At 38.0% G+C, this 19997-nt stretch overlaps 3 protein-coding genes across 5 annotated transcripts in view; all 3 read right to left on the minus strand.

The window, feature by feature from the left end:
• Nucleotides 1-19997, minus strand: part of LOC112325930 (disease resistance protein RPM1-like) — a 71375-nt gene that overhangs the window by 36308 nt on the left and 15070 nt on the right. The gene's annotated exons all lie outside the window — the stretch shown is intronic.
• Nucleotides 447-3910, minus strand: LOC18094267 (disease resistance protein RPM1). Its single transcript, XM_052455594.1, is given in 3 exon segments — nucleotides 447-2825; nucleotides 2876-2910; nucleotides 2912-3910. Coding segments are annotated over 3 exon segments (2874 nt in total). The 5' UTR covers nucleotides 3476-3910; the 3' UTR covers nucleotides 447-550.
• Nucleotides 10799-13970, minus strand: LOC18094100 (disease resistance protein RPM1). The gene has a single exon (XM_024586609.2). The coding sequence runs from the start codon at nucleotides 13912-13914 to the stop codon at nucleotides 11080-11082; it is 2835 nt and encodes a 944-aa protein (XP_024442377.2). The 5' UTR covers nucleotides 13915-13970; the 3' UTR covers nucleotides 10799-11079.

The following is a 19997-nucleotide window of genomic DNA, read 5'->3' on the forward strand; positions in this document are numbered from 1 at the left end:
TGTTCTATTGTCTCTTCTTGTCCTACCCAGCCTTTATCCAGTTTCATTAGCACATCAAGCACATATGTCTATAGATGGAAGCCAAAGAAAGGGCTTAGTTGGTCTACCTACACTAAGCTACTGAAATCCCTTAGATTTTGAAAAAGAAAAGCTTTTCATCATAGGATTGAAAATCTGGATTGTTGCTTCCATTTAGGAGAATTTTTTTTTTTTTTTTTTTGTGTCTGTGTTAAAATGCAAATTTGTCACTATGCTGATTTCAGAGTTCTGCAAGTTTCGAATGGTGTTTATCTCTTCGAAGCTGCAAACGCAGAATTTCCTGCCCTTGGAACTCTTTTTATTTTGGATTATGATTTTGCTTTGTTTGGTTGGTTGTGAGCTATCTTCTCTTTTGTGGTATCTTCATAAACATCATAGTTTTTGTAAGGAAAGTTTGATCACATTCATTAAAAAAAAAATGCTTTCATTAATTTACAACCAACTTCAAAACATCATAGTTTTAAGGAAATTATTCAACCTCTAGCATCTATCACAAAATTACAGATGCAAATCATGGCTTCCAATCAGGTTGCCTTTTCAAAAGAATGTCTGGTCTTGCATAATTGTAGTAGATTTCCCAATTGCCATTTTTCTGATAGGTGCAGTAAATCTCAGGCACATTTCGAACCTCATGATAATCTTCACCATCTCCATCCGGATGGAGCCTCCTGATGAAATCGTTGGGCGCATCAAATGGAAGAATCTGCACTATTTTAATGAATTGGACAACTGACTTTTGGAGAAAAGTCCTTCCCGCTCTCTGTGCAGTTCCATCAGGCCGTAGCCTCTTGACAAAATCATACGGCATGTCAAAAAAATCAAGTGTTTTGAGCTTAGCGAGGTGTTTGATTCCAGAGGGCACCTTCTGCAGTAGTTTACAACCCTGGACAACTAGCTTCTGGAGAGAAGGCAATGCTCCCTTCTGCACGGTTATAGATTTGAGCCGTTCTAATTTGTTTAGACCCAAAACCTTAAGCTTTTCGAATCCTTCATTACTGAAATGCAATGCTTCGCCACTATAAACTTGTATTAATTCAAGGTGCACCAGATTGGGCAAATTCTGAAGAAATAGCAGCGGATCTTCACGTAAGCGACTCCATTTTAAAACCAACTTGACCAAACTATCAAGTGAGAGTATCCAGTCTGGTAACCTCTCTAAACGTCCTGTCAAGTATAGTCGCTGAAGAAATTGAGGAGGAGAAGATAAGTACTCCAGATCAATGACCTCGCTCTCTGTTATTGAAGTAACAGACAATGCACGAAGGTTCGTCAGCTTATCAATGGAGGAGCATAAATCCTTCCCATCTTCCTTCCGGAACTTTAGAATGCCTAACCTTCTCAAATGAATCAATCTTCCCAGTTCTGACATAAGTTTCTGGCCTTGGTCTGCTTCTAGGAAGCAAAGCTTTTGTACTGAAAGTAGATTTCCTATCTGAGCTGGTGCCTTGAAACCGTGTTTGTTGCGAATTTGATCATCAGACTCATGAGTTTCATAGCGATACACTAGCAGGTGGCGAAGCTTTTGGAGCTTCAGAATGTCAACAGGCAACTCAGTGACCTGGGCATGCTTTAAATCCAAACTTTCCAGGTTCTGAAGCTTGCTAATTGAGCTTGGAACGGAATTCACCTTGGTATTCCTCAAACTTAGATACTTTAAAAAGATGAGGCTGACCACTTCATTTGGAAATTCCTTCAAAGGCGTGCCTTCCATATCTAACACGGTAAGCAGCCTTGAACGAGAAGGCGAAATAAATTTAGGAGGCCCGGGAAAATAATCTTTTCCCCAGAACACCAACAATGAACGGAGGCGAGATGCAACATGTATTTGTCGCATGCTTGGCATGTCGTTATGTATCGATACACGGCGGACCTTTTCAGACCAAATCATGTTCTGTTCCTTGGCTATCGCAACGAAATCTTGCTCTTTTGCCTTTGTAATCAGTATCTCACGGAGAAGGTCGTGGATGCGGCATGTTTTAACTTGTCCATAACTGGTTGCTTCTACCACTTGGACCAAACTTCTTTTTATGAGCTCATTCAAAAAATCTTCTGCAACCTCCTCTGATGTCATTCCCTCCCTTCCTTTCACAAACCCTTCTGCTATCCACAATCGAATAAGTCTCATACGCTGAATCGGTATGCCCTCAGGGAACATGCTGAAGTACAACAAACAGGATTTGAGATAATAAGGTAAATCATAGTAACTGAGTGATAGTATCTTCAACGCATTCCTCATTCTGTTGTTGTCTTCGAATCCAGCACCAAGACTAAGGCACACCTTTTCCCATTCGTCTATTTTACTCCTGTCCCTCGTCGCAAGAACACCACTCATAGCCTCAATAGCAAGCGGCAGTCCTTCACATCTTCCCAGAATTCTTTCTGAAACGTTCTTCAAATGTTCTGGGCAGTGGCTGTTTTGAAATACCATCTTGCAAAACAAAGTCCAAGACTCTTCTGGAGATAATGGATCCAAATTGTACACTTTATCTGGGAATTCTATGCAGGCAGTAAGGGCTACTTCAGTTTTTCGCGTTGTCAGCAATATATGGCTACCACGACTGTTGTTTGGGAACACAGGTTCAAAAGCATCCCAGGCATCAGCATGCCACACATCATCTAACACAATGAGATACCTTTTTTTCTGAAGGAATCTATTGATTGCCGTCTTTAGCCTATCGTTGTCCATTCCTTGAGGAACATTTTTCTGGAGCACACGGAAGAGCTGTTGAATTATATCTTTTAGAAGGTCCTCTTCCTTGAAAGATGGAGAGAGAGTGATCCAAACCCTGAATTGAAAGTGTTTCTTTACATCTGCATCATGATATACTTTTCTCACCAATGTGGTTTTACCCAAACCACCCATTCCAACCACTGATATCACTTCACGTTCGGATCTGCCTCTGACAAGCCACCCAATAAGAAGCTTTTTGGGCTTTTCAATGCCAACTATATTTGCTTCTTCAACTATATTCCCTGGCCTGGCCACCCTTGGTGTGTGGGTGGAGCTCGAGCTTGGCTCCATTATGTTGTTCCTGATTAAATATCTCCGATGTGCCTCTGAGATATTTATAACTCGGCTTTTGAGTGCTTGGATTTTTGAAGCAATTTGACGCCGAGCTTTTAAAGTGATGATGGAGTTGGAAATTGTTTGAACAGAAGAACAGAACTTATCCCCATGATCATGTGTGAGACGCAGCCTGAAATGATCAAGAGTATCTTCCATGTCATACGCAACATCTCTCACTTTCTGCACTAACACTTTAAGTCCATCATCTTTCTCTTCCATCGCATCTGCAGCTCTTAGAAAGACCACCATGAACTCTAGTTCATCCCTGATGTACTCAGCTTCTGCCTTAACACCTGTCAATAGTCGCTCCTCTTCTTGGATAAAATCTGCAAGCTTACTAAGTAAGAAGGTCACCAAACCTTCTGTCATTGTCAGCCGGCTCTTTTCTTTCTGTTGTAATTTGATTTTTGTTTAACCACCGGATTTAGTTCAATGGTAACTGTCTCTTATAAAGGAGAAGATCCCGGGTTCAAAAGCGGAATCAGGTGGGATAGTAAAACGGCTTAACAACGAGCCAAAGGACTCTAAAGTATAAATGAAAAAACTAAATTTGAGTTAAGATTTGCTTTGGATACAAAATAAAGAGAATTTATTTTTTCTGGTTGAATGAGAAAATATTTTCCATGCCTCCTTATCAAAGTTAAGAGACGATTGGGAGTGTTTCAGGGTTCATTGTCTGCGGGAAGAGAGACACAATGTGGTGGTAAGAAGGTTTGCTTTCATGGTTTCAGGATAAATCTCAGGTTAGGATATTGCTGCTCTTGAGTGTAAAGCATTCAAGAATGGTGCTCGGAGAGGAGTTGATTTGTGATTCTCAATGCTGCAGCTTGTATTATTTATACAGTTTGATCCAGCAGTGCTTGGTCAACTAGCCATGCCTGTTGCTAGAAAATGTTGAAGTTCCTGGTAAATAATGGCTTTAAAGATGTATTCGATTACTGGCCAATGATTTGTTTGCTTGAGAGCATAGGCTACTCCCAACCTCCATCAGCAAGAATATTCTGCTATTCTCGTTGACATCATTTACCACTTGCAGATACCTTGTGTAACAGTGTTAAACATGCACGAGGTGCACACTTCGACAGGCTGTCCAAAACAGGGCCTAAGGGTGCTGGCAGCCATGCCAACAGTGGGAGAAATTGGCAGCGCAGATTTATGCGGCTGAAGGTTCGTCAAAGAAAAATCGGCAGCGCAGATTGTTGACGAACATGGGCTTGACGATGGAATGTCCAAGCCAGACAGGAAAACTCGTCAGGGGCATAGGCTGACGAGAACAGGGGCTGTCGAGGAATTCGGCAGCGAAGACATTGACAGACTGCACGCAGATGCGAATTTGGCAGCGCAGGAATTGGCAGCCTGCACGCAGATGTGAATTCGGCAGCGCGCAGCAGCTTGTGCAAGTCAGGGGCTCGACTTGGCACGATGTAAAACTTGGACGAAGGACTATCCAAGGCATGTGAATGACTCACCAGATGACGCAGCAAGAGCCGGCAGTTGAGGCTGCCAAGTGGGCATGCAGAACGTGGGTAGTGGCAGTTATGGATATCCAAGATCATGGGATCATGGGGGCTGAACATGGGGGCTGACCAAGGGTTACTCTCAACCCACTAAAGATCATGGGGGATCATGGGGGGAAAACTTCCCACTACTTGTAGATAATGGGGCCACTATGTTCATGGGTGAACATGGGTGAGATAGTGTCCCACTACTTCCTTAAAAGTAGGAATGAGGGGTGTGCCTTGTAAATGCTTGTCTATAAATACTTGTTGTAGCTTTTGGGCAATGGGCGGCATGTATGGGAATGCAGCAGCATGCATGGGGAATGTTCAGCATGTAGGGGCATGCAAGAACATGTAGAGCACTAGTTAGAGGTAGCTTGGTGTAGCATGCAATCTTTGTGCATAGCACACATACGGAATTGTGTATAGTTTCTTTTGTTTACGAGATCAATAAATGTTGGGAAAGAGTTCCTATAAAGCTTGTTGTGCACTTTGATTCTTATTCTTGCTTGTGTATTCCGCTTGCTTAGTTACTAGGCAAACACGAGTGGGATTGGCGAGGGAAGGCTAAGTCTAGCGAGGGACTAGGCTGCCGTACGGGTCTATTCGCGGAGCGAAAAATTACCCCGTGACACCTTGTCTCTAATCCTGTAACACAACGATGCAAGTAGCAAGATGCCCATGTTCGGACCTTTCTTTCTTTCTTTTATGTGTATGCTTGTTATGATTTTTTTTTTATTTCAACAAATCACAAAGAAATTCTATAAATTCGTCTCTGTACCTGGTGGCCAAATTACTAAAGAAAATTGGGACTCAAACAAGTAGCGGGAATCTTTCAAATCCGAACCTTGCATTCTCAGCAGAACAATTAATTTACAAGGTGTTGTCTTTTGGAGTTTAAATAAATCATCCAGGGAAGTTCAGACAGCTTTCCATCACCTACAACAGCAGATTGACGATTTCAAGCTTTAGCACTGCTATGGCCTGTCATTGCCACTGCTACCAGATTCAAGCTTCAGCACCGCATGACAACTAGAAAAAAGATTCTTCTCCCATCATCACCAATTCTGCTGAATATGAAATATCAACTACAAGCTCATTACTTCTGACATTACCGATTCAACTGATTATGAAATATCAACCAGGAAAAAATAAATAGATTGTATTCTATTAGAGGGTTATTAAAGACTGCTGGTTGACTTGTGAACAAATAATTAATGCTGTTCCTTACTCCTGAAATAGCTGGCATGATTATTACAATCACATCTAAGAACGCGTTGTCATTTTTGATCAATACATGACAATCATTGATCTTTTCAAGTTGATCTTCCATAACATAATATGATCCTGCTAATCTTGTTATTTTTCTTATCGTTTTTAAACATCTCCCCTCAAGATGGAGAGTGGATATCAACAGCTCCCAACTTGCTTGTATTTTGTCACAGATAAAATGACAATTCACTTCTATATGTCTCGCTCTTTCATGAAAAACACAATTGGTTGCTATATGTAAGGCTGCTTTATTACCGCAATATTCACAAATCTTTGAAGCCAAGATAATTCACAACAAGTACCTATCATGGCTCCATATTTGGCTTCTGCTAAGGATAAAGATATGGTTTTTTGCCCCTTAATTTGTCCATGAAATAAGATAAGATCCAAAAAAAATATATATATACAATAACTAGAGGTCGATCCACGATATGCTGGACAACCTGCCCAATCTGAATCCTCTCAATCGTTTTGAGAAGTAGAAAAACAAACCCTGTCCTGAATTACTTTTCAAATAATGCGACACATGCAAGACAGCTTTCATGGGTGGCTTACTTGGTGCGTGCATGAATCTACTTAACACATGTATAGAATAAGTGATATCCTGCCAGGTAATAGTTAAGTAAATTAAGGGTCCACCTCGTTGCCTATATTAGGATGGATCTTTAAACAATTCAACCTTATCTCAAGAACTTTATTGGGGGAAAACTAACAAGTTTAACACTAAAAAATCCATCATCCTATAGAATTTGCAAAGTATATTTCTGTCATGAGATTAAAATACCTTCTTTGACCAAGAGACTTCAATATCCAGAAAATACTTCGAATCACCCAAATATTTTATCCGTAAATGACTATGTAGAAATCACTTCAGAGCGAATAAGTAATCTACTTTGGATTGAAAAAATCTAGCGATACACTAGATTCTTCACATATCATTGAAGACCAAGAGGTGGAGATATATAAATTTCTTCATGTATATCACCGTGAAGAAGAGCACTGTTGACATCAAGTTGGTGAAGGGATTATGTGCAGCTTCCATAGCTAATAGACACCGAATGGAGTGCTTCAAGAAATCGAACTGGAATCATTATCCCTCTGATGTTCGAAGAGTATCAACGAACTATATATATGGTATGTCGACATGTATGTGATGAATTTGATTGGCAAATTGAGTGGTTCCTGAAATCTAAATGGCTCTAAATCTATCTCTTAATGCATCATTTTGTTGTCTTCCATCCAAACTACAAGCAAAGGGGCGTAGAAGAAGACTTTGAAATAATCAATGAAAATGAAGGTCAACTAAGCAGGGGAACACCCAATTAAGTCTTTCTACAACCCCCCTTCTTTCAATAAATTACAACATCAGTCATTGCCCGAGAAACGGGCTGCTCCTGTACAAATCTCGAATTTAATGGCAGTTTCTTGGAAATAAGCTCCTTTTTTCTTTTTTCTTGGCTTTTGAGAAATCATCATTTGGCTGTAATGATAGTAGCAATGTTGTAATGAGTAACGATGATAAGGGATAGAATTGCAAATAGAATACCATGTACGTACCTTTTTATGAACTAGATGATGAAGGTGACAAATGATCGGGAAACGTCACTCGATGACAGACATGTATAGTCACGCAAATATATGAGAGGAATATGTGGTCGTTGAGGATGATGTTGAAGGAGTATGTAGCTAGGTTGAACATGGCTCAAAGCAGAAAGCGGATCTGAAGATGAAACATATTGGCCTAAGAACTCTAGTACTGCTAATGGAGGCACCAGTTCAGATGGTTGTGTTTGTTGGACGTTTGAAAGTGAGCATTAAAGGCATAGTTTTGAAACCCGGCCCGGCCTGACGGGTTGATCTGGAGCTGGAACCGGGCCAGGTTTAAGAAAAAATAGAGGAAGTCAAAACCCGGGGTGACCCGGCGACCCAGCTGACTCGGCAAGACCTAGTCAAAAACCCGATTGTAACCCATTGACTTTTTTTTTTTTTTACTAAAATGATGTTGTTTTGATTTTTTAAAAAAATCAGAATTGATCCTGGTGACCCAGTCAAAACCCAGAACCTGGATCTTGGGCCAAGTCAACTACGAGCTGAGTTTAAAAACTCTGATTAAAGGAATAGACTTCATAAGGAATAATATCTTCATGAAAAATAACATTATTATTATTATTATTATTATTATGAGATCAGCTTTTTTCTTTACCGTTCACTCTCTCACAAAAACATTATGCATTGAAGTAGTGTTTTTTTTTTTAATTTTTAATTTGGTTCTCAAACTTTTATTTTGTGTGAATTAGCTATTTGAGCCCAAATTAACCCCTAATTGCATATTTTTAAAGAGGGAGGGTTGAATTCAAAGACAGAGAATTAAAGTAAAAAATACGGGTATTTGTTGTGGAAATTTATTTTCATCCCTCATCTTTTTAAGATATTAGGTTACCGATCCTTTTTTGATTGGAGGAGAGAGAGGGAGTTGTCGAATTCCAGCGTGGAGAAATAAAGTTGTCGTTGATTACTATTTTGGCCACTAAAATAGTCATTCTTTGTATTGTGTGGTTCCATATGAAGAGGAGATTATGATTAAGTGTTTTTTTACCTCGAAATTACCTAAAAAAAGATCTAGACTTGGGAAGATTTTTGGGTTTTAGGTTGATTGAGGGTTTTGGATTAGGGTTTTGTATTTTTAGAGGCTATGGATTAGTTTAACAAGGTTCTTGGGGTATTTCCTAGGTGATTTGAGTAAAAAATAGGTTGAAGATAAGTTTTTGGATACCGGCCACACTAGTGGCCGGATTCTAGGCTTCGTGGATGATGCCTCTTTTTTTTTTTGGAAAATGTTTGGGGCGGACGATGCGTCCTCGGCTTTATTAAACTTAAGAAAATAAAAGTCTCGCGTGTGCAGGCCATAGCTTTATGGGCCCAGTGCTAGGCCTAACCTAATTCTTTCCTTTAAATAAAAGATGCTTTTTTTAATCGATGCCTTATTTTATATGAATTTTTAAAAATAAGTTTTTGGTATATAATTTAATTAATACCTAATATCTATAATTTTTCCCCGCTTATTTAGCCTTTTTTTGGATTGCGATTGTTTTTTTTTTTTTTATGATAGTGGACGTGTTTAATTTTTAAAGAGGTTGGTATGATTCATCTGTGAGTTTTTTTTTAAAAAAATTATATAGATTGAATTTGTTTTTTTTTTTAATAATTGATTTTCTTATAAGATTTTTAATATGTGGAACCTTATATAATATTTTCTTTTCTTTTCTTTTATTTATGCAATTTGAAAAGTTAACAGGGATTGAAATCTTTTTTGATTTTTTTTTCTAATTTAATTGTTCGACATTGTGTTTTAGTTTTTTTTGTTGTTGTTACCTCATATTTTTATTATATTATTAAATTAATCAAGATTTAACCCAATTATCAAATTTCTTTTACATCTATAAGTATAAATCTTTATATATAAAGAAGTAAAAAATAAAGTAAGACTATATTTAGGGTCCTTCACAAAATAATTTTAACTTAATACTTTGCTGAATTTTATGTAATTTTATCATTTTTAGATTATAATTATACTTGTGGTGAGTGGAAATAAAAAAAATATATGGACATGAATACAAATTTTATGAATTTTTTGTTTAAAGAAATGTTTTTAATATTAGTAGCGATTTTAACAATAAATTATAATCTAAAATCATTTTTATTTTTTTATTACTTATATTTAGTAATACAGTTGAAAATTCTTGAAAAAAGTAGGTGTTTTTTTTTTTTCATATTATTAGTACAAAGGAAAAGGTTAAATATTTTTTTTTAAAGAGTCAAAGATAATGCAAGACAATGACCGAAAATTCCACATAAAATCAAGAAACTAAGTATCCAATTCAATAATTTTATTATTTTAAAATTTTAATTATTAGACTCAATTGACTAGTTTTATGCATTTTTATAGTTTTGTAGTAAAAATAAAGTTTCAAGAAGGTACTATATAGATTAAAGGTGATTTGAGAAGCTTCTTTTATATTATTTAAGGTTTTCTTAGAAAAATGGATTAGCCTATTTCTTAATTAGAAATAATATTATTGTTTAATTTAGTCTCTTTCTTAATTAGAGATAAGTTGATTACAATTACTAATAATTAGCTTTTTACAAAAAATAAAAAGTTAATACAAGCACTAATAATTATTTTTATATGAAAAAGGTATTAAAACTTCTCAATAGGTTAATAAGATTTCAAAAGTATTTTAGTTAAATCAATAATTAGCTACGTATTAGTGGATATTGCAAATCAAAATGAATTATTAATTACTGGCCATATTATTATTATGTACTTCTATGAAGTATTTTTTTTTTATTGATATTATCCAAGGCATTATCGACCATGGATGTACTGAAACACATTATACTTAGGTTATGATGGTGTATAAGATTTCATGAAATTATACATGCATGTGATCTCCAGATTCTGTGTGAGCAAAGCAAGTTTATAGAGGTGGTTGTTTTATTTTTTGACATGGTAAAAACTGTTCCTTCTTCTTCGTCTCTGCCCCCCTCGTTTTACCTTGATGTCTGTCATCTTGCTTGTTTACGGGTAGTTTTTCTTTGTTGCATCAACATAGTGATCAGAAACGCTTGATCACTGACCGGAGAGTCGACGTATTCCAATCCTCTTGATCTCCAGTTACGAGTTTTTCAAATTGAAGGTAAGTCGCATGATGTTGGCCTGCGTTACTCCCATCTCCTTTGACGGTGGACTGGAGACCGCCTGGTTCTAGCCATGTCGTAGTGAACTTGATGACTTCTTGGGCCGAGAGGTTTACAAAGCGAGCCAATCATGGGATTAAAGAAATTGCTCTCTCCGACGAATTGGATACTTTGAAACGAGTTTCAGAGAGGTTGGTGATGCATACTAGACAGAGAAGGCAACAGGCAAACAGGGGATATATATTCAAATAATCAGTTTGATATTGAAGAAATTATGTACAGACCAGAGACTGTATATCAGCGTCTTCCTTTTATGAATATTTCAAAGGCACAGGCTTTATGATAACACCCTGCCCAAATACTATATATACACATCACTACCTGAACCACTGGGTAGTTCTTGATGTTCTACGCTGAAGCTATACAATTATCTACAGACAACTAGTAAGAATATTTACAAATCCTTCAACTACAGGTCCTAAAAATCAACTTGTAGCAGAAATATCATTTCCAGCGAGTATGAAGCTCCTGGCTCCTTATGACGGGACTTGGCCGGGAAGAGTCGTTGAAACTCTCCAGAGAATAGACCTCCCATCCCCCATCTCTCCAGTAGGTTGAGTATACTTCTGGGATGTGCGCGACTCTCCAATAATCTCCCCCTTGTTCATGTGAAAGAAGTGTCTTGATTAGTTCTCGAGGCATGTCGAAAAACTCTAGCACTTTCAGCTTTGTCAGATGCTCAATGCCTAATGGTGCCTTCTCCAGCAATTTACAGCGCTGAATGCTCAACTTTTCCACGCGAGGCAGCGCACCCACCTCCACTTCCACGCATCTTAGCTCGTCAAATTTATCAATACCTAAAAGCTTGAGTTTCTTAAACCCTCCCACCTTGAAACACAAGGTATCTCCTTCATAAACTTGAAGTAATTCAAGATGCACAAGATTGGGAAGAACCTGAAGAGATTCCAGGGGATCACCCTTTAAGCGGCTCCATTTCAAATGAACTCTGACAAGGCTTTCTAGATTAGGTATCCAGTGTGGCAGTGTCTCTAAGCGTCCTGTCAAGTACAACCGCTGAAGTAGCGGAGGAGGAGAGAAAAGGTGCTCAAGATCAAGAATCTCATCCTCTTCTACTGAAAGTAGAGACAAGGCGCGGAGGTTTCTAAGATTCTCGATAGATGAACATAAAGACTTACCATCTTCCCTTCTCAACTTTACAACACCTAACCTTCTCAGTTTAGTTAGCTTCCCAAGTTCAATCATTATATTACCATTGCCGTGGTTTGCCTCAACAAAACATAGTTTTTGTAGGGATTGCAGTTGTCCTATTTTCTCAAGAGCCTTGAAACCATTCTTCGAGTGGAAGTGTGCGTAAGACTCAAATTTATAGCGATAAACCAGGAGATGACGAAGTCGTTGTAGCTTCAAGATCTCATCGGGCAATTCAGTGACATACGTGTGTTTGAGATCCAAGGTCTCTAGGTGTTGAAGTTTCCCTATATAGGATGGGACTATACTTACCTTAGTTTCCTTCAAACTTAGATACCTAAGGTAATACAGGTTGATAACTTGAACTGGAAACATTTTTATTGGAGCACCTTGCAAATCCAGCACGTGAAGCAGCCTAAAACCATTAGGAAACAAGGTTCGTAGGGGCGACTTCTCTACCACCCCAAACATGAACAAAGAACGCAACTGAGAGACGCACCTATTCAGTTGTACGTTTCGCACTGTGTAGTGTATCGATAGACGCCGAATTTTGTCTGGCCACATTGCATTTTGATCCTTGGCTATAACTGCAAAGTTCTGGTCTCTTGACTTTGAAATGATAATCTCTCGCAGGAGGTCATGGGGGCGACATGTTTTGACCCTTCCGTCACTAGCTGTCTCCGCCACTTGCAACAGGCTTCTGTTTAGGAGTTCATTGAAATAGTCCTCTGCAACATCTTCTAACTCCTTTCCATATTTTGCTTCCACAAATCCTTCCGCAACCCATAGACGAATAAGTTTCGTATGTTCAATTAGATGATCCTCTGGAAAGATGCTCACATACAAGAAACAAGACTTTAGATAGTACGGAAGATCATTGAAACTGAGAGAAAGCACCTTTTTCAGATTGAGAAGCTTATTATTGTCCTCAATTTCAGCACCAAGACTACGTCGAACCATTTCCCATTCATCTATCCTTCGCTTGTCCTTTGCAGCAAGAACGCCACTGATTGCCACAATTGCAAGTGGAAGCCCCTCGCATTTTCTCAAGATATTCTTACAAATATCCTCCAAATGATGAGGACATGAATTCCCCCGGAATGTCTTCCTGCAGAAAAGAGTCCACGACTCTTCTGGAAGCAAGGGCTCCAAGTTATAGACCTTGCCTTCTGATTCTATGCGAGAGGTGAAGGCTAGATCAGCATTGCGTGTAGTGAGCATGACCCGGCTGCCGCAGTTGTTGGTTGGCAAGGCATACTTGACAGCATCCCACTCATTTACGTGCCATACATCATCCAGGACTATTAGGTACCTTCTTTTCTGCAGGACCTCTTTGATTATTGATTTTAGCTGACTGCTGTTCTGGCTCTCTAAATTTTTGGGGACTGGCTTCCTATCTGCAGCAAAGAGTTGTTGAAGAATGTCTTTAAGTAGTTCTTCCATCTTGTAAGATCGAGACACTGTAATCCAGGCATGGACACTGAAATGTTTCTTCACTTCTGCATCATCATAGACTTGCTTTGCCAAGGTGGTTTTTCCCAGCCCTCCCATCCCAGCAAGCGAAACTACTTCACGTCCTGAACGACCATCGACAAGCCAACCAACAAGCTTGCTTTTGCGCTCCTCGATTCCCACTAGATCAGTCATGTCTAGAAGAAGGGCATCTTCTCTTCGGTCCTGCCAGCCTGTGCTAGCGGAACTCGAACCATGTTCAGCTACGAAGAACTTTTGACGGAGTCTGCGATGGCCATCCGAGATATTTCTGATTCTTGAGTTCATGGCTTTTATTTGCGAAGCAATTCGATAACGAGCCTTCATATTTTTGATGCAGCATGACATCTTATGGATCAAACCATAGAGTCCACTCGCATGATCATGTGCCAGGAGAATTGTGAACTCATCCAGAATATCTTCAGTTTCATGAGCAACGTCCCTTATTTGCTTAACCCACACCTTGACTTCCTCATCGCTCTCTTCTAATGTATCTGCAACGCGCAGGAAGGCTCTTATCCGCTCCAACTCTCCTCTCACATATACAATTTCTTCCCGCCCACCTCTTAATAACTGCAGCTCATTTTCAAAAAGAGGTGCAAGCTTGTCAAGTAGAAAGGTCACTGCACTCTCCGCCATTTTTCTCTCAACTTTCTTGGATCATTTTTTTTCCCATCTGCAGGAGTTCCTCTATGTTGAGGAGGACTTACATATTATAACCAAGTTCTTGGTCTTTGTCGTATTGTTTATTAATGGTATGCAAATTACGTCATTGCTGACGCTTATCTCAACGAATCTTAATCAAGTTGGGCAGTCAAATATCCTTTTCTGGGGTAAGGCTCTCCGCCAACGTTGTCCTTTACTCCTCTATCCTTCTCAATCACATGCACATAAAACAAACTGTGCGATATGGTATTTAAGATTATTAAAAATAAATATGAAACTGATTGATAAGATTATTTATTTATTTTGTAAATTCAATGAATTATGGGAATTGATTCTACTTAATCTTGGATTAATTTTGCTTGATTGAATTAGATTTATTGATTTTACAAATTTTTGAATTATCAATAATTAATTAACATGGATAGAGGGATTTCATTCGTAGTAAAAATACAAGTAGAAAACTCTTGAATGAAATTATCAATAATTAATTAATTTAGTTTGTAAGCTTTGAATGAAAATGTATTAATTTGTTGTTGAAATGCGCTATTGACAGGTATCTTCGACAACAACTTTTTTTCTTGTCTTGTTTTTTATTTGAGAATATTCTACGATTATATTCTTTATATATTTGTAGCTGCGCGCTTTTGTTTCATATTTACATATTATCCCACAAATATATAATTGATTTTTATTAAACATACACATATTTGAAGGATATATATGTACATGCATGTTAAGCATCTAGAGACGTACGTAACACTCATGATTTTGTCTATCCTTACCTTTATCGTGTGTCTGTGAAATCAGGAAGGAAGAAAAACAGAAGGCTGAGTCAGCTAAGGTAAAGAAAATGCTAGGAAATGTCCAAGCAATGTATAGTACTTAGATTCAACAGATTACAGCATCTTAACTTGGTGTACTTTCATGCTTTTCAAGGGTGATTTTCTTCCTCTTTTTCTTTTTGGAAACAGCCTTTTCATGGTTTAATCATGTGTTTGCCGAAACAATTTGCTGAGAGGATCATTAATGAGTAGCATAACCACTTGACAACGTAGACAGACAGATGCTGATGTTGTTGAAGTAACAGATTACGTGCCTGTTTGGAAGAGTGATAGAAATTATTTTTTAAAATACATACGATTCAACTGCAATCTGTAGTCTACAACAGACAGGGACACCATCTCTACTAATTAAAGGAAGTAATTGAATTCCCAGGTCTTAGAATACTCACAACGCAGCCTGCACTAAGGTCAAATACATTACGATTGGAATAAAGACGAAGAATGCATTGAAAACCATTGCAATCATATTAGGAACTTGCATCAATTGAGTGTTTTACGGGGCACTGAAATTGCCAGGATAGTTCTTGTCTGTTTCCGTGCTTTTACACTGTTGTGCTTGCGATAGCTGAAGTCAACAGTTGTGACAGAAACATCTGCAATCAAGTTTTCATCTTTGGTTTAACCGTCCAAACTCTTTATAAACCTCTTTGCAAGCAACCGCCCCTCTTCCTTGAAAAAGCCAGTGCTGCATGCCTTCCTCTTCAACGTTTCGGTGGCTTTAATAGCTGCGTAAAGCTCTTATTGGTCGTTTTCATTGCATCTATGGCCTTGGAAATCTGCCTGCTCTATATATCCGAATCTGATCGCTCTTGTAACTTCATCAATATATCTACTATATAATAATTCATACATTGATATGTCTCTGTTGCGCCCTGTAAATTGCAAAGAGATTTCTCATGAGTGGATTTCTTGCCTGAGACCCAAGTTAGGAAAGGTTTAATTTCGTTGCGTGAAAGATGGCTCAAGAATACTTGACCGGTAGAACCAAAAAGAAGATTATAGCATTGAGTAGAAAATCGAGCAACCGAGAACTGTACTTCTTTATTCATTGCTGATTTATTGACCGAAAGAAAGAAAAGTAGCATAATTTATATGCTCAAAATTATCTATCCCTCTGATTGATCAGCCCTCCTGTACTGCTCTACGATCTTGTTAATTTCAGGTGTTAAAAAGGAAACCAAATTAGGCTAAGCGAAGAAAAACAGTATTTGTCAAGGCTGTCAATTTTGTTTTGTTATGTTTTGATTTGGATGACAAATATATCTCATATCATTTAAAAAAATAAAAAAAAATCTAAAATTTAACAGGTGAAACTTATGGGCTGGGATTTAGACCGTTTTATGGGCCGCTGAGACAATGGGCCTTTTGTTCCCTTTCAATGCAATCCCACAGCAGTAGTCTATGACCAGGGAGTATGGACGACGGATCTAACTGAGGGTAAAAAAAATAAAAAATAAAATCTTTTTGATAACATATATATTGTTCTTCAGAGTGACCCCATTGGACTTCATGCAATCCATGCACAGCCACCTTGAAATCATCAGCAAGCTCGTTTATGTCACTATGGTGCTCCAAATCATCATCATCTTCTTGTACCTTAATAACAGAACTACACTGTCCATTGTCCATCATTACTGACCTGTCCATTGCTAATTCGAACTCATCCAATAATTCAGCTATTAACTCCTCCAGATATCCCCAGTCTATCTTCCTTGGTCCCTCGTCCTCGCCGCCGCCGCCACCACCACGGTTCATGATCAATGACTTGCATGCAATCTCGTGACTATCTTCTTCTTCTTCTTCTTCTTCTCCTTCTCCTTCATCATCATCATCATCATCGTCATCATCATTATTGTCGTCGTCGTTGTCGTGATGCATGTTCAAAGTCTTGAAACATTCTTCTTTACATAGGGAAAGAACAAGAGGATTTAGTTTGAAAAAATCGATACCCAATTTATCTCTCCTCTCATCAACATGGTTGTAATCAGATGAAGAAAATGACGGTACTTCCTCTTTCTCTTGATCATCATGATCTTGATTGTATGAAAAATAACTAAACCCCATTGTCGTGATAGTGAAATTGACAAACAAAAGGATATATAGTCAGTGGAAGAAGAACTTTGAGAGCTAAAGTAACCAAAAGGTGAAAGTCAAGAAACAAGGAGCTGCTACCGATGGAGAGACTTGGGAGAGAATGGACAAACAAGATCTGTGACTAGACTACAATGATTTGACAGTAATAATTAATTGGTGAGGTTCAGTTATATATAAACACGGGAGCAAACATGGAGTCCTACCAGGATTAAACCTTTTGCTAACGTTTCAAATCCATTTAGAATTCTCTCATCTACTTTCCTGAACGGAGTAGGATTCACTCTACAACTACCTATGTCGGTTTAACTGTACTTCACAACTTTAAATAGAATTATTATTACTCATTTAATCAATAAATCAACCAATGCACAGCACATTTATCAATTGCATATTGTTTCATCGCTACTGTGGTTAGACAATGAAAGTACAACATTCATACATCAAAAGCAACAGATATATACGCCAATGATCAGAGCCAGATATGCCTTGAAGAGCTTGCTTGCGTATTTACAGTATCTGTTCATACACTCAGCATCAAATATAAGACAACAGAGAAACGCTATTTTCAACAATCACGAATTTCATTGTCTGTGTTGAATTCATGTCTCAGAAGCTGCTGATGAAGAAACAGCTGATGTGGAATCTGCTGATGTGGAAGCTGTTATGAGTTTTTAGTTTTAATAAAACATTAGCTATTTGAATTAGTCAATTTCTGTTAGGATTGATATAATCTTTTTGTTTAATTATTATCCTTTGAATTCTGTTACGTAACAGCAGGAGATAATGTTGCTGTTACTTGCCTTTAAAGCTTTACTTTTCAATGTTTTCTATTAAGTCTGCATAATCAATAAAACAGAGAGCAAGAAGTCGATATTCGTTCTCTTTTGCATTTTCATTTGTTAAAATCCAACAAATTGGTATCAGAGCCGATTTTTTTCTTGAGAGATCTGTGAGACAGAGAGAGCCTAAACACTTACCCTAAACACTTACCATTCTTCTAAAAAACCAATCAAAACAAAATGAATTGAGAAGCCTCCGTAAATTTAATGGCACCACCAGTATTTGATGGAACAAACTATCAAGTTTGGGCTGTTCGAATGGAAGCTTATCTTGATGCAAATGATCAGTGGGAAGCCGTTGAAAACACATATGAGGTTCCTCCTTTGCTTGACAATCCAACTATAGCTCAAATGAAAAATCATAAGGAGAGTAAGCAAAAGAAATCAAAGGCAAAAGCTAGCCTATTTGCAGCTGTCTCGTCTTCAATCTTCACCAGAATCATGACTCTGAAGACAGCAAATGAGATATGGAGCTTTCTAAAAAAGGAATATGAAGGGAATGAACGAGTGAAGGGCATGCAAGTTTTAAATCTAATCAGAGAATTTGAGATGCAAAGAATGAATGAATCAGAAACCATCAAGGATTACTCTGACAGACTTCTTGACATTGTAAACAAAGTAAGACTTCTTGGTACTGAATTTACTGATTCTAGAATTGTTCAGAAAATTCTTGTTACAGTCCCTGAAAAATTTGAAGCTACAATATCATCAATAGAAAACTCAAAGGATGTATCAAGCATCACTTTGGCAGAGCTACTGAATGCACTGCAGGCTCAAGAACAAAAAAGACTCATGAGGCAAGCAGGTTCTGTGGAAGGTGCTTTTTTTGCAAAATCACAGAATAACATGCAACAAAGAAACAGAAATTACAGCAGCAGCAACACAACATTTACATTGTGTTCTTACTGCAAAAAATCCAACCATCCACAGAGCAGATGTTGGTGGAGGCCGGATATAAAATGTCACAAATGTGGACAGCTAGGACACATTGGAAAGGTATGCAAATCTCAACAACAACAGCAGCAGTAAGGAGAAGTCAAAACTGTTGTTGAACAACCTGAAGAAGAACAATTGTTTGTAGCATCATGTTTTGTTGCCAATAACTCAACAGAGAGCTGGCTTATAGACAGTGGTTGTACCAGCCACATGACCTATGATAAAGAGCTTTTCAAAAGGCTCGACAGAACAGTTATTTCCAAAGTGAGAATTGGAAATGGGGCATGTCTTGCAGTAAAGGGTAAAGGAACGGTGGCAATCAAAGGCAACACAGGTTTAAAATTAATTTCTGATGTCTTATATGTTCCTGAAATTAATCAAAATCTTTTGAGTGTTGGTCAGCTGCTTGAGAAAGGATATAAGGTGTTGTTTGAAGACAAGTTTTGCTTGATTACTGATGCACAAAACAAGGAAGTATTTAAAATTCAGATGCAAAGTAAAAGCTTTGCCTTGAATTTTACAGAAGAAGAACAAGCAACAGTACATGAAGAAAATAGCAGTACAATGCTTTGGCATAGAAGATTGGGGCATTTTCATCATACAGCTATACTCTTTATGAAAAACAACAATCTTGTGAAAGGCCTACCTGATTTAGAAGAAGATCTTCCATTGTGTGCAGCCTGTTAGTATGGGAAGCAGACAAGACTCCCATTTCCACACAATAAAAGCTGGAGAGCTACACAGAAACTACAACTAGTGCACACTGATGTGGGAGGACTTCTGAAAATATCATCATTAAACGGCAGTAAGTATTACATTACTTTCATTGATGATCATACAAGAATGTGCTGGATTTATTTCATGAAGTATAAATCTGAAGTTGCTGATATCTTCTGGAAGTTCAAAGCTTGGGTGGAAAAACAAAGCACACACAAAATGCAGGTGGTCAGATCAGATAATGGAACAGAATATACCTCAGAAAAATTCAACAAGTTCTGTGAAAAGAAAGGCATTGAACATCAGCTAACAGCACCTTATACCCCTCAGCAAAATGGGGTTGTTGAGAGAAAAAACAGAACACTCATGGAGATGACAAGATGTTTATTACATGACAAAGGATTGCCAAAGAATTTATGGGCTGAAGCTGCAAATACAGCAGTGTTTCTTTTGAACAGATTGCCAACAAAAGCTCTGCAATAGAAAACTCCATTTGAGGCATGGTATGGCTATAAACCAAAGTTGCAAAATTTAAAAACTTTCGGTTGTCTTTGTTTCTTTTACATTCCACAGGTCAAAAGAGACAAACTTGATAAAAAGGCAGAACCTGGAATCTTTGTAGGCTACA

This window comes from Populus trichocarpa, chromosome 1, assembly GCF_000002775.5.
Source record: "Populus trichocarpa isolate Nisqually-1 chromosome 1, P.trichocarpa_v4.1, whole genome shotgun sequence".
In the NCBI taxonomy this organism is placed as follows: Eukaryota; Viridiplantae; Streptophyta; class Magnoliopsida; order Malpighiales; family Salicaceae; genus Populus; species Populus trichocarpa.

Bases quoted from the DNA above. Each gene is read 5' to 3' on its own strand.
- LOC18094100 (XM_024586609.2), bottom strand. From the start codon at position 13,914: ATGGCGGAGAGTGCAGTGACCTTTCTACTTGACAAGCTTGCACCTCTT.